Here is a 19885-nt window from a genome sequence, read left to right as displayed (position 1 = left end):
GAAAATTTGACTATTTAGTTTTGTTTCCTGCAGAAAATATTGCAGCTACTACCTGAGAGGATTTTTTATCGATGGCATTTTCGCAGTATAGGTAAGAAGGAATGGTTTAAAAACATTCTAGTACAAATAAAATCAATGTTTTCTGTAGTCACTTCCCTGGTTCTGTAAGTCCTGTTAACCCCAGAATCGCTTAGTATTGCCCATACACAAATAGTGCTTACATACAAGACTTTCAGCTGAAAATTCTCAAAGCATATGGAAAAATCTTTTTACTTGCTGTATCAGTTCTGTGTGTTCCTTGATTTATGTGGTTTTGGTTGCCTGCTTCAATTTGATTTTGCATGAATGCTCTTTAAATTATTATATTCTTGGATTTACCTGGGTCCTCTTCCCTGCCTTCTCTTCCATGTGCTAGAAGCTATCAAGATGATTTGGGTTATAAACCAACACACCTTTTTCTAATTAGGTCTCCCTCTGTATTCACAGACTAACACCAAAAATTAAGATTGAGGAGGGTTGTGGAATCTGTATGTGATTCTTGCAAATTTGTATTATGATAGTCTTTTGCAAGCGATCATATGCGAGATGCCCATACAAATTTGTAGTACTAAATATTGCTCTTTGCCTACTGATAGATGCTGTGTTGAACTTGACCCTTGCCGCTTCCTGGAAATTCATTCTGAAAAACTTATGCTGTGAATAGGTGGCTGTTTGGTAGTTGAGCACAGGCTGTGCTAAACTGAATGCCAACCGTGGGACTGCTGCAGTGCACAGGAACTTAATTTTGTCTCTGATATTCCTGTATTCTCTGTGCAGTTTAGTTCGTTAATATTTGCGAAACACTCAGTTGTCACACTCTTTGTGGGAATTAAATGAGGAATTTCTGGTTTAGAGCTGGGATAGTGAAGGAAAGAGATTAAGGACAAAAATATAAACTTTTTAGTAGCTCTTTTTGAACCGTTTTTCTTTTAATTAGTGGTCCACAGTTTTACTGGCCTTTATAAGTGGAATTATGAATACATGGTATTTCTGCAAGTTTGGCCCCAGGGGTCTTTCACTGATTGTCATATAATGGAGGATTCGCCAAGCATCCCGTTAGAATATGACATTGGCCATAACAGACACAAGATACCTATGAAAGGCATTCACTTAGTAAAACAGAGAGACTATCTGTTCTTTCCCCGTGCTCCTGTGGTATTTACTATACATATTCTGGCTTTGGGAGCAAGGGAAGGAATAGGAGGAGCCTGGCAGAGAGAAGTCTTGGAGTTAATAAGGCTCTGCTTTTTTTTTTTTTTTCCTTAGTTTCCTAGTTTATTCCTCTCCTCACTTAAACAGATTGAATAAAGCTAGAGTCAAATGGGTTAGAGTCAAATGGGTGCAGAAATATTTAAAGGTTAAATGCATTTATTTTGATAGTCAAACCACCTTGAAATCCAATGAAGTAGTTTAACTTGATAATTTCCACTGAATTAAAACATCTTTGATTCATCACTACTTTGAAAATTCTGCTTCAGAATGCTACCAAAGTGGTCACAGTGTTTTGTTTTGCTGTTTGTTCAAGTAAATTTTATGCGGCTTTGGGAGGGTTATATTTCTTCTAAGTAGTATTTGGTTGTTGTTGTTTAGTTTGGTTTCCAGCAATATTTCGTCAGCTGCCATGTTTTTCATCAGAACAATGAATTTGCTGTTGCAGAAGAAATAATGAGTGGAAGTTAAAGGTCAAGGAAAGGGCTGTTGTCACATTTCCAGTTAGCACTGACAAAAATAAAAGCAGACGTCTGCTTGACCACTTTACTACCATTTCATCTGAATTATTCCAGAACGAATTGGTTTTAGTCAGTTGTTTTATAGCTAATATATTCTTTATATTTATGCTTCTCTTGAATAGTCATATGTGGATAACTTTTTAGCTGTGTCCAATAAATGAGCTAAAAATTCAGTGGTGCAATTATTTACAGCTGTACCTTGTGATTTGCTTTTTGCTTAATGTTCATGTGCATTAATATGTATTTGCTATATATGTTAATAATTTCCATTTAATACTGTGAAACAGTGAGATCTTTTGCGAAGGATCACATTTAAGGAATGTACATAACTCACAAATCCAGGAGAAGTAACAGCTGAGTGCTACGTCATGTTATTTTTCTCAGAAATGGATTAAAAACATGTTTTAACTTCAGCATTTGGTGTATAATCTCTCTCTGATTTTTAGGTCAGACATTTGAAGTTGAGGGCAGTTAGCCTGCTATTTCTAAAACCAGAATTAAAATATTTTGCAATCTTAATATTGTGTTTTATAGACATAGATTGCTAGCATCTTTTTCTTATCATTGTTGTCAATATTAGTGTATTTGAATGTGTTAATCCTACAAGTTGAACTTCTTAATTTCTCCAAATCTAGTAAGTCAAAATTTCCTCTAGATGCCTTATTTTTAATGAAAATAATTTGAGAAATTGTCATCTGACTAAAACCAAAGTACCTCACTGTAAAGATACATTATATTTAATCTTATAATACTGATGGTGATTGTAATTAGATTCACTTTGGGGTTTTTTTCACTCCATAGTTTTCTTTTTCTTAAACACCAGTGCAGTAGCCACATAGTGAATGGCATTAAACTAGCCTTTTCTGTAGTATTTTGTAAAAAACATTCTGATGGAAAGTGATCATCTTAGTATCTGATATGTCCCTATTTAATTTTTCTAATCTAGGATCAATTCTGAAGAAACTTTTGCACACTGGGAATGCTCTCAAGGTATTTCTATTTGATGATATATTTATATTTCTTTTCACTTTAATTGTTATGAAGCATCTTGCTTCAGAGTTTTCCAGTATCAGTGTGTTTCACATATTTCAGGCTTTGTAATTTTACTTATTCACCTTTTAATCACAAATTTTCATATTGTAATCCTAGATTATTTTAATATTTGTCATCTTTAGTTGTTTTGCTATTCTAGTGACCTTTGTAAAGTTATCTGGAAAAGGTATCAGTATATTTTGCTTAATACTTTATTTTTTCAGATCTCTTTAGCACTAAGTATACTGTGTTAAACATACTGATTTCTTGTTTGCCAAAGAGTTTTAAATCCATTTTTCCTTTTCTAAATGCATTGCTAAAATTAAAATTGTATCTTGTTAATAAACCCCCCCAATAAATAAACTTCGTAAACTTGCTGAATACATTACCTTGGGTGGTTTTGTTGCGTCTTGGTTTTCACGAGGATCTTCTGACCCCAGTGATGTTGAGGACAATCGCTTGCTTTGACCTCTGTGGGGCCAAAATTTTAGACTTAGCAGGGCACGAATTATTGGCAGCTGCCTGGTTGTGTGTTACACTTGCTGTTGTACTTCAGAGCCCCTTTTAAGATTGAGTCTTGAGACTAGCCAAGATGCGTTTGGCCCCAGGAACTGGGGGACTGGAACTAGAGCTTTTTGGCCTCTGATTGAAGTTGGAGTGGTAATGCTGTCTCCTTGGAGTGCCACTGCCTTGGGTACAGCTTGCTTCCCAAACTTCTCTGCTCATGATTAAATTAATAATGTGATTACTCTTGGTATGGTGGAAAGACTGACAAGCACATAGCTGGGATGAAAGGACTCGTCCTGCATTTTCTTAACTATTTAACTGTGTTACTGTACATGCAAATTTGTTTTAATATATTTTCTACAAAATCATCCCCTTGTAGATAAGATGTGAAGGAATCCGACTGTTTCTTCTCTGGCTTCAAGCGCTTCAGACTAACTGTGCGGAAGAGCAGATATTAATATTTGCATGCCTTGTGCCTGGCTTTCCACCCATTATGTCCTCGCGAGGTCCCTGTACACTAGATAACCTCATTAGTCCTACTAATTCGCCAGACGGTGAGTAAGTGAACAGAATTTCCCTGATGGTTGTATTGCCTCCCCCTTCCACTGAGGTCGTTGTGGAGCTGTAGGGTTTCTTGTGGGGAAGATTTCACATGGGTGATAACATTTGTCTTTATAATTCAGAGATGTACTGAATTTGTCAAGCTACTGTATTTGTTGCAGCTGTACAGCCTTCAGATCTTGTCATTCTGAGTTCGGAACTGTTGGGTTTTGTTGTTTCTTTGTTGGTTTTGGGTTTTGTTGTGTTGTTTTTTTTTTTTTTTAATTGAGATGCAGCTATGTTAATATGTTGCTGCAAAACTAGTAGGTGTGCAGATTTACAGTGTACTGGTTAATCTGCTGTGATTGCTTGTCTTAACCCTTCCAAACTGCAGTAAATCAGAGGTTGGTGCCATTCTTGATTGTTTGCAGTAGGACTTGGGAAAATATGGGAAGCCCAAGCAGTTACTGGACTTAGACTTTGTGCAGCTTAGTAGCATGCTAATGATTATTTTCAAATTAATCTTTTTCTAGAAAATATCTTTTATTTAACTATTTTCAGGTTTTCTATGTTTAAAACAATTTCTTTTTATTTTAGCTAAGATTTTTCCAGAAGAAATAACCCCACTTTTGCCAGCTGTCTCTGGAGAGAAAATTGCTGAAGACCAAACCTGCTATTTTCTTCAGCTACTGTTAAAATATATGGTAATTCAGGTGCGGAGGATATATGTTTTTAACTATTCATATTTGGAGGAATGTACTTGTGGTAGAAAATAAAGTCTATGCCGTACTTATACGGAGCTGGTTTTGCCCCTTCCCAGGAAGAAGCTGTCTTCTGCACTTTCTTATTGTTTTTTTAAAAGGAAAATCATCCCAAAGGTGGTACTTTGTGCCATTTTTGGTGAAAATAAGTTTTTCACTTTTGTGATAAGAATTAATGAATGTTATTCAGATTTGCAGGATAACTGTTTATGTGCTTGTGGTTGTGTTTAGAAAATTGATAAGGAGGAAAGATGTAATTTGTTCCCTTTGGACACATGCATAGCTGAGAAGACATGTAAAGGACCACTGGAGAAAGAGATAAAAAAGGAGAAATGGCTTTTGAGATACTTTTTAAAAAGGATGCAAGTAACATGTACATCAAAAATTTTAATTAGAAATAGATCAGATTAATCTGTACAGGACAGAAATTAAGATAATGTATATGTTGAAAAAGTACAAATTAAGCAACATTTTAAATAAAGTGGAAGCTATATAGACAATGAACACTAAAGAAATTAATATTTTAAAAAAGACAAAAGATAATTAAATACTTTGAGATACGTTTTTTTAATATATATCAAAAGGCAAGACCAGAATGATATTTGGAAGAGGTTTTGTCATCTTGAATAAATGCTTTATTTTGAAAAGTAGCTCTATGAAATTATCAACTTCCTACATGGCACTCTTTGTTTCACATATCAGAGTCTCACAACACTTCAGTTAATTTTTTTTTTTTTCTACTGTTCTTTCTATACTCTTATTATGTCTTTGGGATCTAAAAAAACTGACTACACTATAAATCCAATTGCATTGAGGTTCATCAACATATATTTATTGGTGTTCCTCGGTAAAGGGGAGCGCAGTTGGGCAGTAACCTTCTTGCTGCAGACAAGATGAAATTAAAATAATCTGATGCAAGTGCAGAATGATTGCTCAGAGCCAGAATGTAAAGCAAATCTGCATCTTTAAGAAAACTTATGTCTGCAACAGGGTAGAATTTAATATGTCTCAGTTTATTTACATAACAAATAAAATGATACAGAAACACAGTAGTCTTGTTTCTAAGCTCTGCACGTGCATTTTGCAATGTCCTACTTTCACAAGTTCCACAATTTTTAGAGAGTTGGAAAAAGATCTAGTACATATTAAAATAAGAAAATGTGTTTAAAAGAAAATACGTAAATAAATCTCACACGATTGTTGTAAACAAGTCAGTTTTTCTTTAACTTAATAAATTATTATCTTGGACATAGTTTCAGCGAAATAGTCTGCTATATACAGTTGGCTAGGCTTTTCTAAGAGCTTTTACTAAAAAAAGCATCAATCCTATAGTCTTTTGATGTTGCTTAAAAAAAAAAAAAGAGAGTTGGGTCTAAATTTAAAGTATGTGTCAAAAGATGAACACTTTCAGTGCTCACTTGAGTGTCACAAAAAGAGAAGTAATGTAAGAGACTAAAACCCAGGTAGGTTTAAGTCATCAGTGGAAAAAGTGCTTCACTGTCGGCATGTCTACTTTTACCTTATTAGAAATGGTATTGGAAAACGCACCCGTATTGGTTATGTGCAACTTACTCCAAATTAAAGGTGTTTTAACATGAAAAGAGCAACTCTTTGTCAAAATTTTGTAGTCTTCCAAGGAATTGTAGTTCAAAACTGTTGTAAAGAGCAACTTGGAAGTACGTGTATGACTTTGGTGTTGATCTATGCAAGAATGGAAGAGTACCTTTAAAAACAAACTTAGATGTCAGCCTGTTCCCTGTCAGTGGAAATTACTTGTGCCTCAAGTCAAATTTTGCAAAGGAGTATTGCATGTGTGTATGAAACTGTATTAAACATGGGCATTGAGTATGTTTCTGATGAAATGTATATTTGTGCTAAAAGTGTAGCCCACAGTAACTTTGTCTAAATTTACAGGTAAAAAGCAAATTTGTTAGAAACATTAATATGACATTTTCTGTGCTTCACTCCATTAGAACAGCACAGATATGCTTGCTTCTAATGAGCATGCTTTCTTTGATGTGCTAAAGCCCTCCTGGTAATATCTTATATTCTTACTGCAGTTTGTAAATTTTTTGGGGGGCAGTCCTAATTTTTTATCTCTCTTGTTAAAGTGTAATTGTTTATCTTTTGTATTCAATGTGGAATGATTGTCAGTGTAACACATTAACTGAAAACTTTTTGTTTCTCTATAACTCCATGACAAAGGCTGCAAGCCTAGAGTGGAAGAATAAGGAGAACCAAGACACTGGGTTTAAGTTTCTCTTTACCTTGTTTAGAAAATACTATCTTCCTCACTTGTTTCCATCTTTTACAAAGCTAACCAACCTCTACAAACCTGTTCTTGGTAAGTACTGAATTTTGTTTTTTATGCAGAAAAAGAAATAATGGTGACTGCTCTCAGTAGCATCCCTGTTACCTGCTGGCTTATCACTACAGTTCTGTTGAATGAGGATTTTTTCCTCCCTTGTCTCATGCTTTTATTTTCTTTATAGCACAAATTTTGATTTTTCTGAGATAGTCCAGGAAGCTGCTGCTGCTCATCACTGCATAAGGGCTGATTCTCCTTTCGTAAGGACGTTTCCACTGGCCTAGCATTTATATCGAGTGAGCAAGGACTCTAACTGTGATATGTAATGAAGACAGAACATGCTCTCTGGATATTTTTTTTTTTTTTTTTTTAATCCCCAAAAGAACTAGCAAGCTGCCCAAGTGTGAGGGAGTAGCTAACTTAGTTACTCTTACTTCTTTTTTCCTTGTGCAGAAAAAGAGCAGGAAGGGCCAAAGGAAAGGAAATGGAGATGTACATCTACAGTTGTAGGATTAAAAGCATGTTTATTTCGGGAACGCTCACATTTTTCCTAATTTTCTACTGAATTATGTATTGCAGTCCATAGGAGCGGTGGTATTAATACTCACCTGGTGTACTGCAGCCTCTTCTTCATCATCCTTCCCCTCCCTCCTCTGACTTTTAACTCCTGTCCTTTGCAGTTTAATATTTAGTGTTTAAAATCACCTGAGTGCCGCTTCAGCTGTGTTGTTCGCAGCTAGAGCCCAGGCCTTCCATGTTTTTCAGCTGATTTTTCCATAAATCTAAACATCTGAATGAGTTATGACCCAATCCACCTCCCTTTGGCAATCTTCCACTTCTTCCCATGTGGTTGCTTTCTTTTATTTCAGTTTGTGCAGTGCTCTTTGCACCTGAGTTTACTTCTTTCCAATGCGCTAAGTATCCTTTTTCTTCTTAATCTTTGCACTATGGTGTGTTCCAGAGACATCTTCTCTTTCTTACTGTACTTTATTGATAAAACTGTGTGAAACATACAATTATTTTGCATTGTAGTAAAAGTAGTTGTTCTGTTTCAAATTTTGCTCTACTTTTTGCAGCCCTTCTCTTTTGCGTTCCTTTGTTTTGTGTGATACAAATTATAGCCTTGAGGAAAGGTCTGTGCTTTTATGTTCTTGCTTTTCTTTAGGGGTAATAAAATTACGATAGAATGTAAGCATTAATATAATAAAAACAGTCAGTCATTGCATCTGTTATTTCATATGGAGAAAATGTTGTTGGTGACATGTTCAATACATTTAACTACAATCTGGAAGCAATTACGGTTTTTAAGATTAGGTTTTCTTTATATCTTCTCTTTTTATCTCACCAGATATTCCTGATATAAGGCCAAGACCAGTATACATCACTGCAACACGAAACAATGAAAATGTCTATAGCACAAAAATCCCATATATGGCAGCTCGAGTTGTTTTTATTAAGTGGCTTGTTACCTTCTTTCTTGAAAAGAAATATTTAACTGCTGTTCAGAATACAAAAAATGGAGGAGAAGTGCTCCCTAAAATTATTCAGGTGTGCTTTAAAGTTTACCTTCTCCTTTCTTATGTACATGCTAACTCTGCAAATGATCACAATGCATGGCAACTGAAGCAGGAAAGAAAACGCTACCTCTAAGTGAATAAATGATGAACATGATTTTTTTTTTTTTCCTTCGATGAAGGAGGGAATCTCCAAGGGAAGCCCTTCAGTAATTTACTAGAATTTTTTTTCTCATAGCTGCATGCCTTACCAGCTTCATCAGTATTATGTTTAGACTTTAGGAATTTAACCTGTAAACTGTCAAACTTATTTGTGCCATGGACCATTTCCCAGCAATATCAAAGGCTGCTTTGTTTTCCTTTTGATTATAGCAGCTGTTTACAATGAGATATTAGAAAAATATTTCCAACAGACATAGCCTGGAAAAAGAATTTTTTTAATTTTCACTGAATTTTATAGGCAGCTGACACCAGATAAATACTTATGTTGAGTAATGGTATTGTTGCCCTGCAAATGGAAACCGGTCAAAAGTTATCACTTAGCTGCAGCTGTGTGCCAGCTTTTCATACATGCTGACTTCTTTAGTGGTTTTGGAGTGTGCCTCGCTGGTGTGGAGGCATCTAACCAAAAAAAGTTAACTCTGAAAAGCAGTAGAGATGTTATCACTGCTGTGTTACTGCTCGCTTGGTCAAACAGAGGGCAGCCTCATTAATGTAAACATGAAGCAGAACTGCATTTGGGCGATGCTTTGAGTGACTGTAAGTTGGGGTTCTTTTTCTGGTAATTCAAAAGCAGTTTTTTAGTTCTCTGTCTTCTCCTGGCTGGATCATTTTAGCCAGACATGGTTCGAGATGTTGCAAAATACATACAATGCCAGAACAAAACCTGACAAAGAGTTGCCAGGAATAATAATGCGTAAGAATATCAGCCGTGTATAGTGGTATGATTGTTCATTCCCCAAAAACAAAGGGAGCAGTCAGGTCAGTCAGCTGTTCTGGGTTTGGGGGAAGGGGGGGCGGCATATGAAGGTGTACATCATGTAGCGTATAAGACCAAATTCCTTCTTGGGTTAAGTAGTGGACAGAGAATTATACTTCCTGACTGCTGGGATCCCAGTGTGTTGTGTAAAGAACACTAGTATTTTGAGTTCTACGTAAGTATTCCAGATTTTTGGTGTACACTATTTCAGTTATTTAATTAGGTGTGTGTTTTCTTCTGTGTAGACTGTTGGTGTTGTAAATCAAGATAAAAACACAGAGCTGGAAACCAGTCTGTCTTATGCAAGCGAGCAGGAGAGAAGCCATTCTAACAGCAGCACCTTGTCCGACAGAAGGCTCAGCAATTCCAGCCTCTGCAGCATCGAAGAGCAGCATCGGACTGTCTATGAGATGGTGCAGAGAATCCTCTTATCCACTCGGGGCTACGTTAACTTTGTTAATGAGGTGTTTCGACAAGTAAGTGTGTATGTTTTGTTGCTATTGTATTTATTTTTTTTTAAAGGAAATGTCATGGTTATGAGAAAGAACACTGCTAAGGCTGCTGGTTAGGTAACTGGTCAAACTTGATGCTAATAACACCATCACCCTTTTAGTTTGGAACCCTTCCTAGGTCTAGTTTTAATGATGAAATGATGATGTTTTTGTAGGAACTGAAGCTTGTTGCTGATGCCAGATGGCAACGTGTCTTATTTGAATGGGCCACCGTTTTTGTTCTTGGTATTATGATGTAATTTAAAGGTGTGTAAAGAGCTATTAGCTTGCAAATTTATTATTTGAATTAGTAAGATTCTTGTTCCTGTGATCAGCGTCAGTGTTTAATGTCTGTTTAAACACTGATTGCTTCTACTAGTATTTTTCATTAATTTGACTTCTTTTCAATCGTTTGGGATAAAAATACATGTGGGCCTACTGGAGGTTCCCAGTCTTTTGGCTTGTATTTTTTTTTATGTCCAGTACCAAAGTAGAAATTGGTTGAAGCAGCAGTTCCAGGTCACATAAATGTACAGAAGATACTCTCCAGCAGCTGAGCGAGCACACGTGCTTTACTATGAAGTATCGTGTGGCATGTTTAGGAACTCCTTGTGCTTTTCAGTGGGATGGATGGCATTTTGACAGCAAGGATGACTTTTGTGTATGTTAAGAACTGCTGGGGCATGCTGCCCTCTCATGGTGTGTTACGAGTATGTAAGGTTAGACCAGCTTCCAGGGAACAAGGGCGAATGTGAGGCACTTTTCTCTTTTTTTAAATATGATCAGTGTTCGGTAATTGGAGCAGATAATGGTATTTGGATCCGTTTTGTGCTTATCTCTCCCTTAAAGGAATCTCACTAGTCACTGTGAATTCCTCTACTCTTTTTTTTCTTTTCTTTCTTTCTACCCTAGTGCTTAGCCTTTCTGAAAGCATTCTGTGTAGCGGCCATTCATCTTGCTGATAAGCTGTTGTTTCTCTAATATTCTAACAGTTAGCTTCTGGCTTCTTCAGTTTCTGCATCCTTCATAAGTTGACAACGTCTGTGAAGACATTTTCAGTAATTTCACATACTTGCTGTATGGCATATTTAAACTTGCTTTTGCTGAGCCTTTAGTTTCTCTTGAAATCAACTGTTGGATGTTTCACTTCATGCTGGCTAGAGAGACAAGGAAGTGTACTGTGTGATGCAAAGATTTCCCCCAATCTGAACAATACACTTTTGTAATGGTTTTGCAGCTAAATTAGGTATAGAAAATGCTATAGTTTTTCACCCTGTTAATTATGGGGAGTGGGTTATCTCTTCATAGTTGGAAGGACCTATGTTTAGTATGGTAAATGTGTTTTCATCTCTTTCAGTGGTTTTATAACGTAATGCATATTGATATTTTTTTGTTGGCCAAATACGCTTTTTTTGTACCAGATGACATTTTCAGACATTGATTTCTGTGCCTGTTCACTGCAGTGCAAAGGTGTTCTGTGACTATTTTTTTTTTTTTTTTATTTGTCTCTTAAGACTTCCAGAAATGTGGGGAAGCAGCTGCTCTAGCCTTTGTAAGCTTTCAGAGAGGACATTCTTACAGGAAGATTCCAAAATATGGACATTGGGTAGCACGTTGCAAATAAATTCATTGTGTTGATTTCCAAAACTGTAGTGAGAAAGGATTGAGTGCTAGCCACTGTTGTCTTCATCGCAGCTTACTGTCTTGTCTCTACCTACACTTGCTGAAATGGCATTTCACATCGTATACAGCTGATACATTATGAAGTCATCTTCTCCAGAAAGTGTAGCATAGTACCTAAGTTTAGCCTGCCAGACCTCTATGGCTAGTAATGGCTTGTAAGATGAATCCGCATTAAGTTAGAGAGCTTGCAAGGAGCAAAACCAAGCAAACAAATACAACGTGGAAGTAATTTGGAATTAATAGTTATGGAATTGTGAATGACGTAGGTATATGCATAGGCTGTTAATTAATTATAACTCCTAGTACAGGCATAAAAGTAAAAAATATGTATCCTTTCTTTTTTGAGCTGTATTACCTATGGGTGGTGGTGTGTAGGTAGGTTTATCTATGCATGCACATCTGTGTCCTATATACAGTAAAATTAGTTAACTTTCCAATTTAGGCTTTTTTATTGCCACCTTCTGATGTATCTGCAACACGAAAAGTGGTTAAGGTATATCGAAAGTGGATATTGCAAGAGAAGCCTGTGTTCATGGAGGAGCCAGACAAAAAGGAAGACAATCAGGATGCTGTTGTCAACTTAGAGGATTCGGCAGTGCAAACGGATGGTAAACATGTATGGTATCAGTGTTATTTGCTTTATTCTGCTCACCTACGAGATATGACTTAAGTTTTAAACTCGCTTTGTAATGACTAACAATTTAAAAAATGTGAGGAAAATCAAGATTAAAAAATGCTTTTATTTAAGGTCCAGAATTTAAATAAATACTGAGTGTTCAGTAGCCCTTACTGAGTGCAGGGAAAAATTGCAGTTATTTTGAAAAATCTAATTTGTTGATCATTCCATGTCTATGCAAATATGACAGCAACAACTTACTAAAAGAAATTCTAATATGTTCTGCAGTGTTAAAATTTACAATGTCTGTTGGCCTGGTGCATGTAGGACTATTTCCTTTTGGTGGCAGTTACTTAAGAATTTGAAAATATCTAATTTGTATATACTGGATGAAATATTTGGATTCAGACACCTTAATCTAGGAAATTAAAGTGTAGATACAAAATCTGTGCATCATCTTTTCAGTGTCCTATATTGAACCATCAATAAAAGTTGACTTTTACACTATTGACACTGTGAAGCTATTTAAAGAGTTTTGAGAACTCCTTTTGAGAAGGAGGTTCAGATTGTAAAAACATAGTATTATAAGGTTTGACAGATTCTTTTTGTAAGGATGTATAGTTTTGCCAGGCTTAAATTCAAATATTACTATAATCAGTGACTACAAAGTGTCATATAAAATATTTTAAATAACATAGCTCTTAAAAAATTTTATGAACCTTTAAATTCTGTATGCTGTCTGTTAAGAAATAACAGACATTAATTCGTTGCTGAAATGAATGTAGGACATGACAGTTTGTCGTTTTTTGCTTTTAAATTATTTTGAATGAATATGGACATATTCCTTTCTGCTTTGTCACTAATTGAATCATGTTTTTGAAAGCTTTCCTCTGACCATTCAGGACATAAGCGCTCATCCAGCTGGGGAAGAACATACTCCTTTACCAGTGCTGTTAACAGAGGATGTATATTAGAAGATGAGGACAAAAATGTTAAAGCTGGTGCTCAAGCTGCCTTTCAGGTGTGATGTATAGAAAGATCACAAGGCTGTAATTTATGTAATCACATGATTTACATGACAGATTATAATATAGTCTCTGAGATTAAGGAAAACTAGCAGCAGTTGATGGTTTTTGTAAGATATGATTTGAACTTCATTTATAACTTATTAAAAATTAATATTAAACCATGTGACCATGTATTAGAGCCACATATCTATTTAAAACAGAAAGTTCATTTTTTTTTTTTTTTTCTACTGTGGGTACTAGGGATTAATCAGAACTGTACATTTGCTCTCGTTGAACCTAATTTATTGGAAATATTGTTGGTTGCTCAAGCATTAGGAAATACGTTCAAGCATCAGGAAATGAATAGCCTGAGGATTGGTACTCTTGTCTGACCAAGTAGAAGAGATACCTACAAAACCCATACTGTTCAATGTATGCTGTTGTTGGGTCTGCAATGCCACTTGACTTTTCATTGGAATGATGTGGAAAAATAAAGTAATAGGTAAAACATGAAACTTGCTCTAAGGAAAGTGAAAGGTTTGGCTGGAGGACGACAAGTACTTTATTTTAAGTCTTGACTTTTTTTTTTTATTATTTCTGATACTATGTAAATATCTCTCTTGAAGGTATTCTTGACAAACTCTGCGAATGTTTTCTTACTGGAACCGTGCGTTGAAGTCCCGGTGCTTTTGAAGGAGCAAGTTGATGCTTGCAAAGCAGTTCTGAGTATCTTTAGGCGCATGATAATGGAACTATCAATGAATAAAAAGACATGGTAAGCTTAATACATTCTGCATCATTTAAAAGAAAAATACCAATATTTAAACTTTATGGGACAATTACTGGGTAGGGGGAGAAGACTGGCTTTCTCAGGGGTAGACCTTAATATGTAAGTCACACTTGCCTCCAAATTGATTTGTGAGATTGCAGGTTCTGCTGAATCTACATCATTGTACTATGTGGCTTCAAGGTTCTGGCTGGTGTTTTCATTCCTGACTTCATCTTCTGAAAAATTAGTTTTTGCAGTCCACAACCAACTAATGTTATTTTGCAAATGATCTGTGAAGTCTGAGGTGTGATCACATTCTCAATGTGTAAGGATTACTGGAGAATTAAGAGGGGTTTTGGTACATGAAAATTAACAAGTACAATTAATAGAACATGTGAACAGAAAGTACAATTTTGTTTTGGAACCAGGGAACAGATGCTACAGATACTCCTTAGAATAACAGAAGCTGTGATGCAGAAGCCAAAAGAAAACCAAATAAAGGATATGTTCGCTCAAAGCATGTCGGGACTACTTTTCCGAGTGAGTGTTTGGGGTTCTTTTTTGTTTGATTGGGTTTTATGTTGATTTTTCATGATGATTACCCATAGTTTTAGTTAAGTACTATTGCACAGTACTATGAAACGTACTTGTAAAACATGAAAAAAATTTCCTTTGCAGTAATACAAGTAATTATTTTGTAAACTGTTCCTAACAGAGGGAGACAGATTCCAGGTGCAACAAGCAGTTGATCTGATCTGTTCTTCAGGGCTCTGTTACAAACCATGATAGAACAGGGAGTCACACAGTCTCTTTGTGGGATATCTTCAATGAGTTATCTTGTAAGCTTGATGTAACTGTTTTCCTAGAAGTGCAGCTGCCAAGTAAAAACTGAATCACACTGAATGAGATGAAAACATTTCTACATCATATTGTACTTTGCATGGTCAGCTACAGTATCTAGGGCTGAGTGTCTCGGGTGTAGCTCAATCACTACAGTCATTCTGTAGGTATAACCATAGAATGGTTTGGGTTGGAAGGGACCTTGAAGATTATCTAGTGCCAACCCCCCTGCCATGGGCAGGGACACCTCCCAGTAGAACAGGTTGCTCCCAGCCCCATCCAACCTGGCCTTGACACCTCCAGGGATGGGGCAGCCACAGCTTCTCTGGGCAACCTGCGCCAGGGGCTCACCGCCCTCAGAGTGAAAAATTTCTACCTAATACCTATTCTAAATCTACCTTCTTCCAGTTTGAAGCCATTACCCTTCGTCCTGTCACTACATGCCCTTGTAAAAGGTCCCTCTCCAGCTTTCTTGTAGGCCCCCTTCAGATACTGGAAAGTTGCCATAAGGAGTTAATAAGAGACAGTTCTTCATTCTATTATTACTATATACAGCACATTATTTCAGTTTACCAGAGAACATATAGACCACCTGAAACATATGTTTCAGAATTTTTAGATTTCCGTAGTCAGTAACTCTCACAATTATTTACCCACCAGTTTCTGGGAATGTTTTTTTTGATGAAAAATATCTATGCATAATATCTGTGCATCATGAATAGTCAATGCTGATATGCAGGTCAGTGTTGACTTTCTCAAAATGCAGGTTGATGTTGGTGTGCTGAATTGATCTTGACAGAAATGCATGAGATGTCACTTGTTTCTTTTCTCTCAGACCCTCATTGTAGCTTGGATCAGAGCAAACCTGAGTGTTTACATTTCTCGGGAGCTGTGGGATGAGCTGCTCAGTGTTCTGTCTGCCCTGACGGACTGGGAGGAGCTCATAAACGAGTGGGCCAATATCATGGACTCTCTAACAGCAGTGCTAGCAAGAACCGTATATGGGGTGGAAATGACAAACTTACCCTTGGATAAGCTCAGTGAACAAAAAGAAAAAAAGCAGAGAGGAAAAGGTTAGTCTCTGTGCTTCAGTGCTTTTTGTATCAAGTTAAATATTTAAGTTTAAACTCAAAATGAATTTAATTTAATCTAACATTAAACACTACTTAATCTAGCATAATAACCTGTTTAATCAAATGTGAAGTGCTTTAGATTTATGTATTCTCATCCTTCATTGTGGGAGGAAAGGTAATTGGGGTCAATAGAAGAAAGCTATTTAGCAGTTTTTAGTATGTGCTTAAAATCAGTCTTTTCTGTGTAGCAGAAATGAAACGTGGTTTCCTGTGCTGTAGTCTGGCATAGTCATCAACATAAACATTGTTTTCTGTATATTAAAATTTATTACAGTATTTCAGCTACACTTATGTGACACCTTGCAATTGATGCACATAGTTGAAGTGGTGATTGTTTTTTGATAATAGTAAAAATTCATCTATGTTGTTTAAGACGTTAGTATTTTTCATGTCTGAGTGCTTGTAAGTCCGTTCATACTTTAGGAAAAATATGTGCCAAAGCATACAACGCTAGAGAATTTTGTTTTCCTTATCTCTAAGGTGGCATTTTAGAGCCTCAGAAGACAGCTGTAGTGGGAAGATCTTTCTCATTAAGCTGGAAAAGTCATCCTGAAATTGTGGAGCCAATGAGATTCAGAAGTGCTACGACCTCTGGAGCCCCAGGAGTTGAGAAAGCAAGAAATATTGTACGTCAAAGAGCAACAGGTTAGACCATAATTAAAAGCTTGTGTTCTCAAACACTCAGTAACACTCAAGTTTTAAATCTGCCTTTGTGTTGTGGCTGCTTCCAGAAGTCGTGCAACTTCAATTATTAAATGCCTGAACAGAGATGTTGTGTAGCTGTGCCTGGATGTCTTGACAGCTACCAGTAGGAATAGAGAGTGAAAGTATTTTGGAAAATTCTAAATATATGCTTTTAAATACTTTACATTTAATTGCAAGTTAGTCATGTGCCAGTTATGTTTTTTGTAAAGGAGTAAAGTACGTTCCTATCTTTATCAATTCATAAGAAAGCATTTATTAACATCAGTCAGATAATATATATTGCTTCTGAACTTTCATACAGCTAGCTGTTTACTCTGAGCACAAGGTAAACCAGGTATTTAATAAACAATTTCATCCTTTCTTATTTGCTTTATTTGCTTTCTTTTTATTAGCACGATGAGGTATGTATAGCATCTCCTTTTCCTTTTTTCTCTCATGTTTACTTCTGAAAGAGGAAAACAAGAGGAGGAAGAACAGGGGGTGAGGAATGATGAGGGAGTGTCTGAGATGCGAGGCATTGAACAGATAACTGATTTTTTTCAAGCACTTCAGCAGTTTGAATTTGGTCTCTCTGTTTCATGGTAGCGTGTTTCTGTGTTCCAATTCAGTGGGCTATGGCTTAAAACTCTCCATAGAAGATCTCCTGCTTTTGATTAGGAGATATATTGCTGCATGGCTTCCTTTCTCATTCGTAACAAATTAGTTGTGTTTCTTACCAGGAGAATTTGAAGGCGATTTTGTATGTTTTTGGGGCTACAGCCCCAAAACTCATAACTAAGCCACAATCTTCAGCTTAATCACACAACATTTTGGCAATGGAATCAATTAATTCATTGCGTCTGTTTTATTTTTAAATTCTGCGAGTTCCCATTTGTGCTCCTGCGGAGAATTCTTTTTTTCTTCTGCTGCAGCACTCCTCCCCTAGACTTCTCACCATAGTAGTAGAGACAGCCTGGAAGTATTGATCAGCAAGGACTTGTCTTGGTTGTGTGCTTTCAAATTAAAGGAACTTCCACCTTTAGTAAAAAAAGCTTATTTGGTAAGGAGCAGGTATATTGTGAGGTAGGAGGATGAACTTCAGGTGTAAAAAGCCCTTAGTTTCATTTTGTGTCTTATGGTCATATAAAAAGAGAATTATTCTGGCTTTCATGGAATTTATGATGATCAATGGCTCCCAAATCAGCAGGTGCAAAAAAGTTTTATATAAAGTGTATATCCCTTTTCTAATGTAAGACTATTTAGAAACACAAAACTCAGCTTACTAAGCCTCCAGAGGGGTCGTCTTTCAGAACGAAATGCAGCAGTCCCTAAGGTGAATACAGAAGCCAGGGCTGTTCATGGGAGGACTTTCTTTAGCGAAGCAGGCATTTTGGGAAAACTGTCTCCCACTGGGGCCTTTTTTAAAATCCCTAATATTCTCTCTCCCCCAATTAAAAGCAACAAAAAAACCCCACCAAGTCAACATACAAATACCAGAGCACCTCCTGCCTCCAGGTGAGACTTTCTTCTGGTCTGCTGCTTGTATCTGGAGTTATAAGAGAAAGAGCAGAGTATTTCTGCAGCAGCAGCAAATCTTTTGCCTATTAGTCTGCTTGAGTATTTTTGCTTCCTTCTTGCTCCCCTCTAAGTGTCGGCATTAACATTACTATGTACAAGAAGAGAAACTGTACAGTGAGTAAGGTTTTTTCCCTTATAAATTTCTGTTAGAGACTTCTGTAATTCAGCATAATTTTATGTAATACAAATGTTGATAAATTGCTGTTTTTGTCTAAAGGAGACTTTGAGCTTATGACAGTTGGATATTAATCCATAACATACTGAGTTTTTAATAAAGTTAGACAGCCTCCAGAGTGTTAGCCACGTTGGAAAGTGTTTTTCTGCTGGCTTTTCTTTTTCTAAGAAACAGTGAACCCATTTAAGTGTTGCTATTTGGAAGAGAAATTCAGTAAGATATGCATTCAGATTGTACTTATCTTCTACCTTCCCTCGTGGTGACTTAAGAACTCCAAAACCTTTCATGTAACTTGTGTCCCTTTCATCATGCTGTTCAGAAATGTGGAAAGCAGGTCTCGGTACCCAAAAACCAGACTTCACAGGATAATGCAGGGTGTGAGGAACTTCATCAAGTCCAACCTCCTGCTCAAAGCAGGGTCAGCTGCCCGTCACACCAGGGTACTTAGGGCTTTATGCAGTCTGGAGCTGGGATGCCTTGTTTTAAAAGCAAAACCAGAGGCATCTGTATCTTTAGACCAATTTTTGAGAAGCACACTATCCCACTTCTCAGATCAGAATGGATTGTTTTCAGCAGAGATGAACAAATGTAAGAGGTAGCGGGTTTTGCAGGGGAGCATTGCTAGTGGAGGGGAATTTGAATGAGTTTTCCATTCTTTATTTTTGAGCCTTATGTACTACTACAGAAACTTCAACGAGAAGAAAAAAGGGTAAGTCAAATTAGCCCAGGGATAGGAATCACACACTGAGAAAATGAAATATTCCACGTTGTGGAACTGCTGTGATTCAGAAATCACTGATTATTGCACTTGCAATGTGTGAGATACAGTTGCACATTATTAACTTACAGCTTATAGGAAATATTTCTGGACTTAATGTTATAAAACTTTTTTTTTTTTTTTTTCAAAAGCTTTGTGTTTCATTGTATCGTGACATTCAAAACCCCAAATATTTCAGTTTTTTTTCTGACGTAATTATTGCTTTATTTTTTCCTGGAAGCTAAGCGAAGCCAGTCTATCAGCAACTGTGTTCATCTTTATGAGGCTTTGCCAGCCACTAAAAGTGTACCTCTTCTGCTTCACACTGTGAGCTCTCTCTTACCTGGTATCTCTTACACTTCTTGCTCTCACAGACTGTCAGGTACTGTACTTTAAAGTCATCTTTTATATAAATGTTCTTTATATTTTTAAACTGCTGTCTGTCTACTCCCTTTCTGTCCAGTTGATTATTCTTTAGTAATGTGGAATGAGATGTTTTACACCGGTTCTGTTTCCTGTGCCTCAGATCTCTCTAAAACATGGTGTTAAGTAGCCTTGGTAGCCATTTAGAGACAAGCAAGTTTAATGGGACCATATCTTGTCGTTTTTCAGAGTTACAAAGGGTGGCACAAAGTGGCTACTTCTGATACTTTTTTTTAATTATTCTGTCACTGGGTTCATTTTCAAAATAAGTAACCTTTCCAGGGAAAAGGAGAACGGTATCTTTTCAAGGAACTACTGT

At 36.5% G+C, this 19885-nt stretch overlaps 1 protein-coding gene across 1 annotated transcript in view; it reads left to right on the top strand.

Annotated features, from left to right (window-relative positions):
* Nucleotides 1-19885, top strand: part of RALGAPA2 (Ral GTPase activating protein catalytic subunit alpha 2) — a 135342-nt gene that overhangs the window by 21166 nt on the left and 94291 nt on the right. The window contains exons 4-16 of the mRNA XM_082480160.1: nucleotides 34-91; nucleotides 2716-2759; nucleotides 3688-3862; nucleotides 4446-4561; nucleotides 6815-6953; nucleotides 8266-8465; nucleotides 9656-9886; nucleotides 12027-12200; nucleotides 13084-13221; nucleotides 13834-13982; nucleotides 14405-14516; nucleotides 15652-15889; nucleotides 16430-16594. Coding sequence (XP_082336286.1) covers nucleotides 34-91; nucleotides 2716-2759; nucleotides 3688-3862; nucleotides 4446-4561; nucleotides 6815-6953; nucleotides 8266-8465; nucleotides 9656-9886; nucleotides 12027-12200; nucleotides 13084-13221; nucleotides 13834-13982; nucleotides 14405-14516; nucleotides 15652-15889; nucleotides 16430-16594 — 1939 coding nt within the window. The remainder of the gene's footprint in view (nucleotides 1-33; nucleotides 92-2715; nucleotides 2760-3687; nucleotides 3863-4445; nucleotides 4562-6814; nucleotides 6954-8265; nucleotides 8466-9655; nucleotides 9887-12026; nucleotides 12201-13083; nucleotides 13222-13833; nucleotides 13983-14404; nucleotides 14517-15651; nucleotides 15890-16429; nucleotides 16595-19885) is intronic.

This window comes from Vanellus vanellus (assembly GCF_965231255.1).
Source record: "Vanellus vanellus genome assembly, chromosome: 3".
Lineage (NCBI taxonomy): Eukaryota > Metazoa > Chordata > Aves > Charadriiformes > Charadriidae > Vanellus > Vanellus vanellus.
The sequence above is the reverse complement of the archived record's forward strand: the minus strand, read 5'-3'. Positions and strand labels throughout refer to the sequence as shown.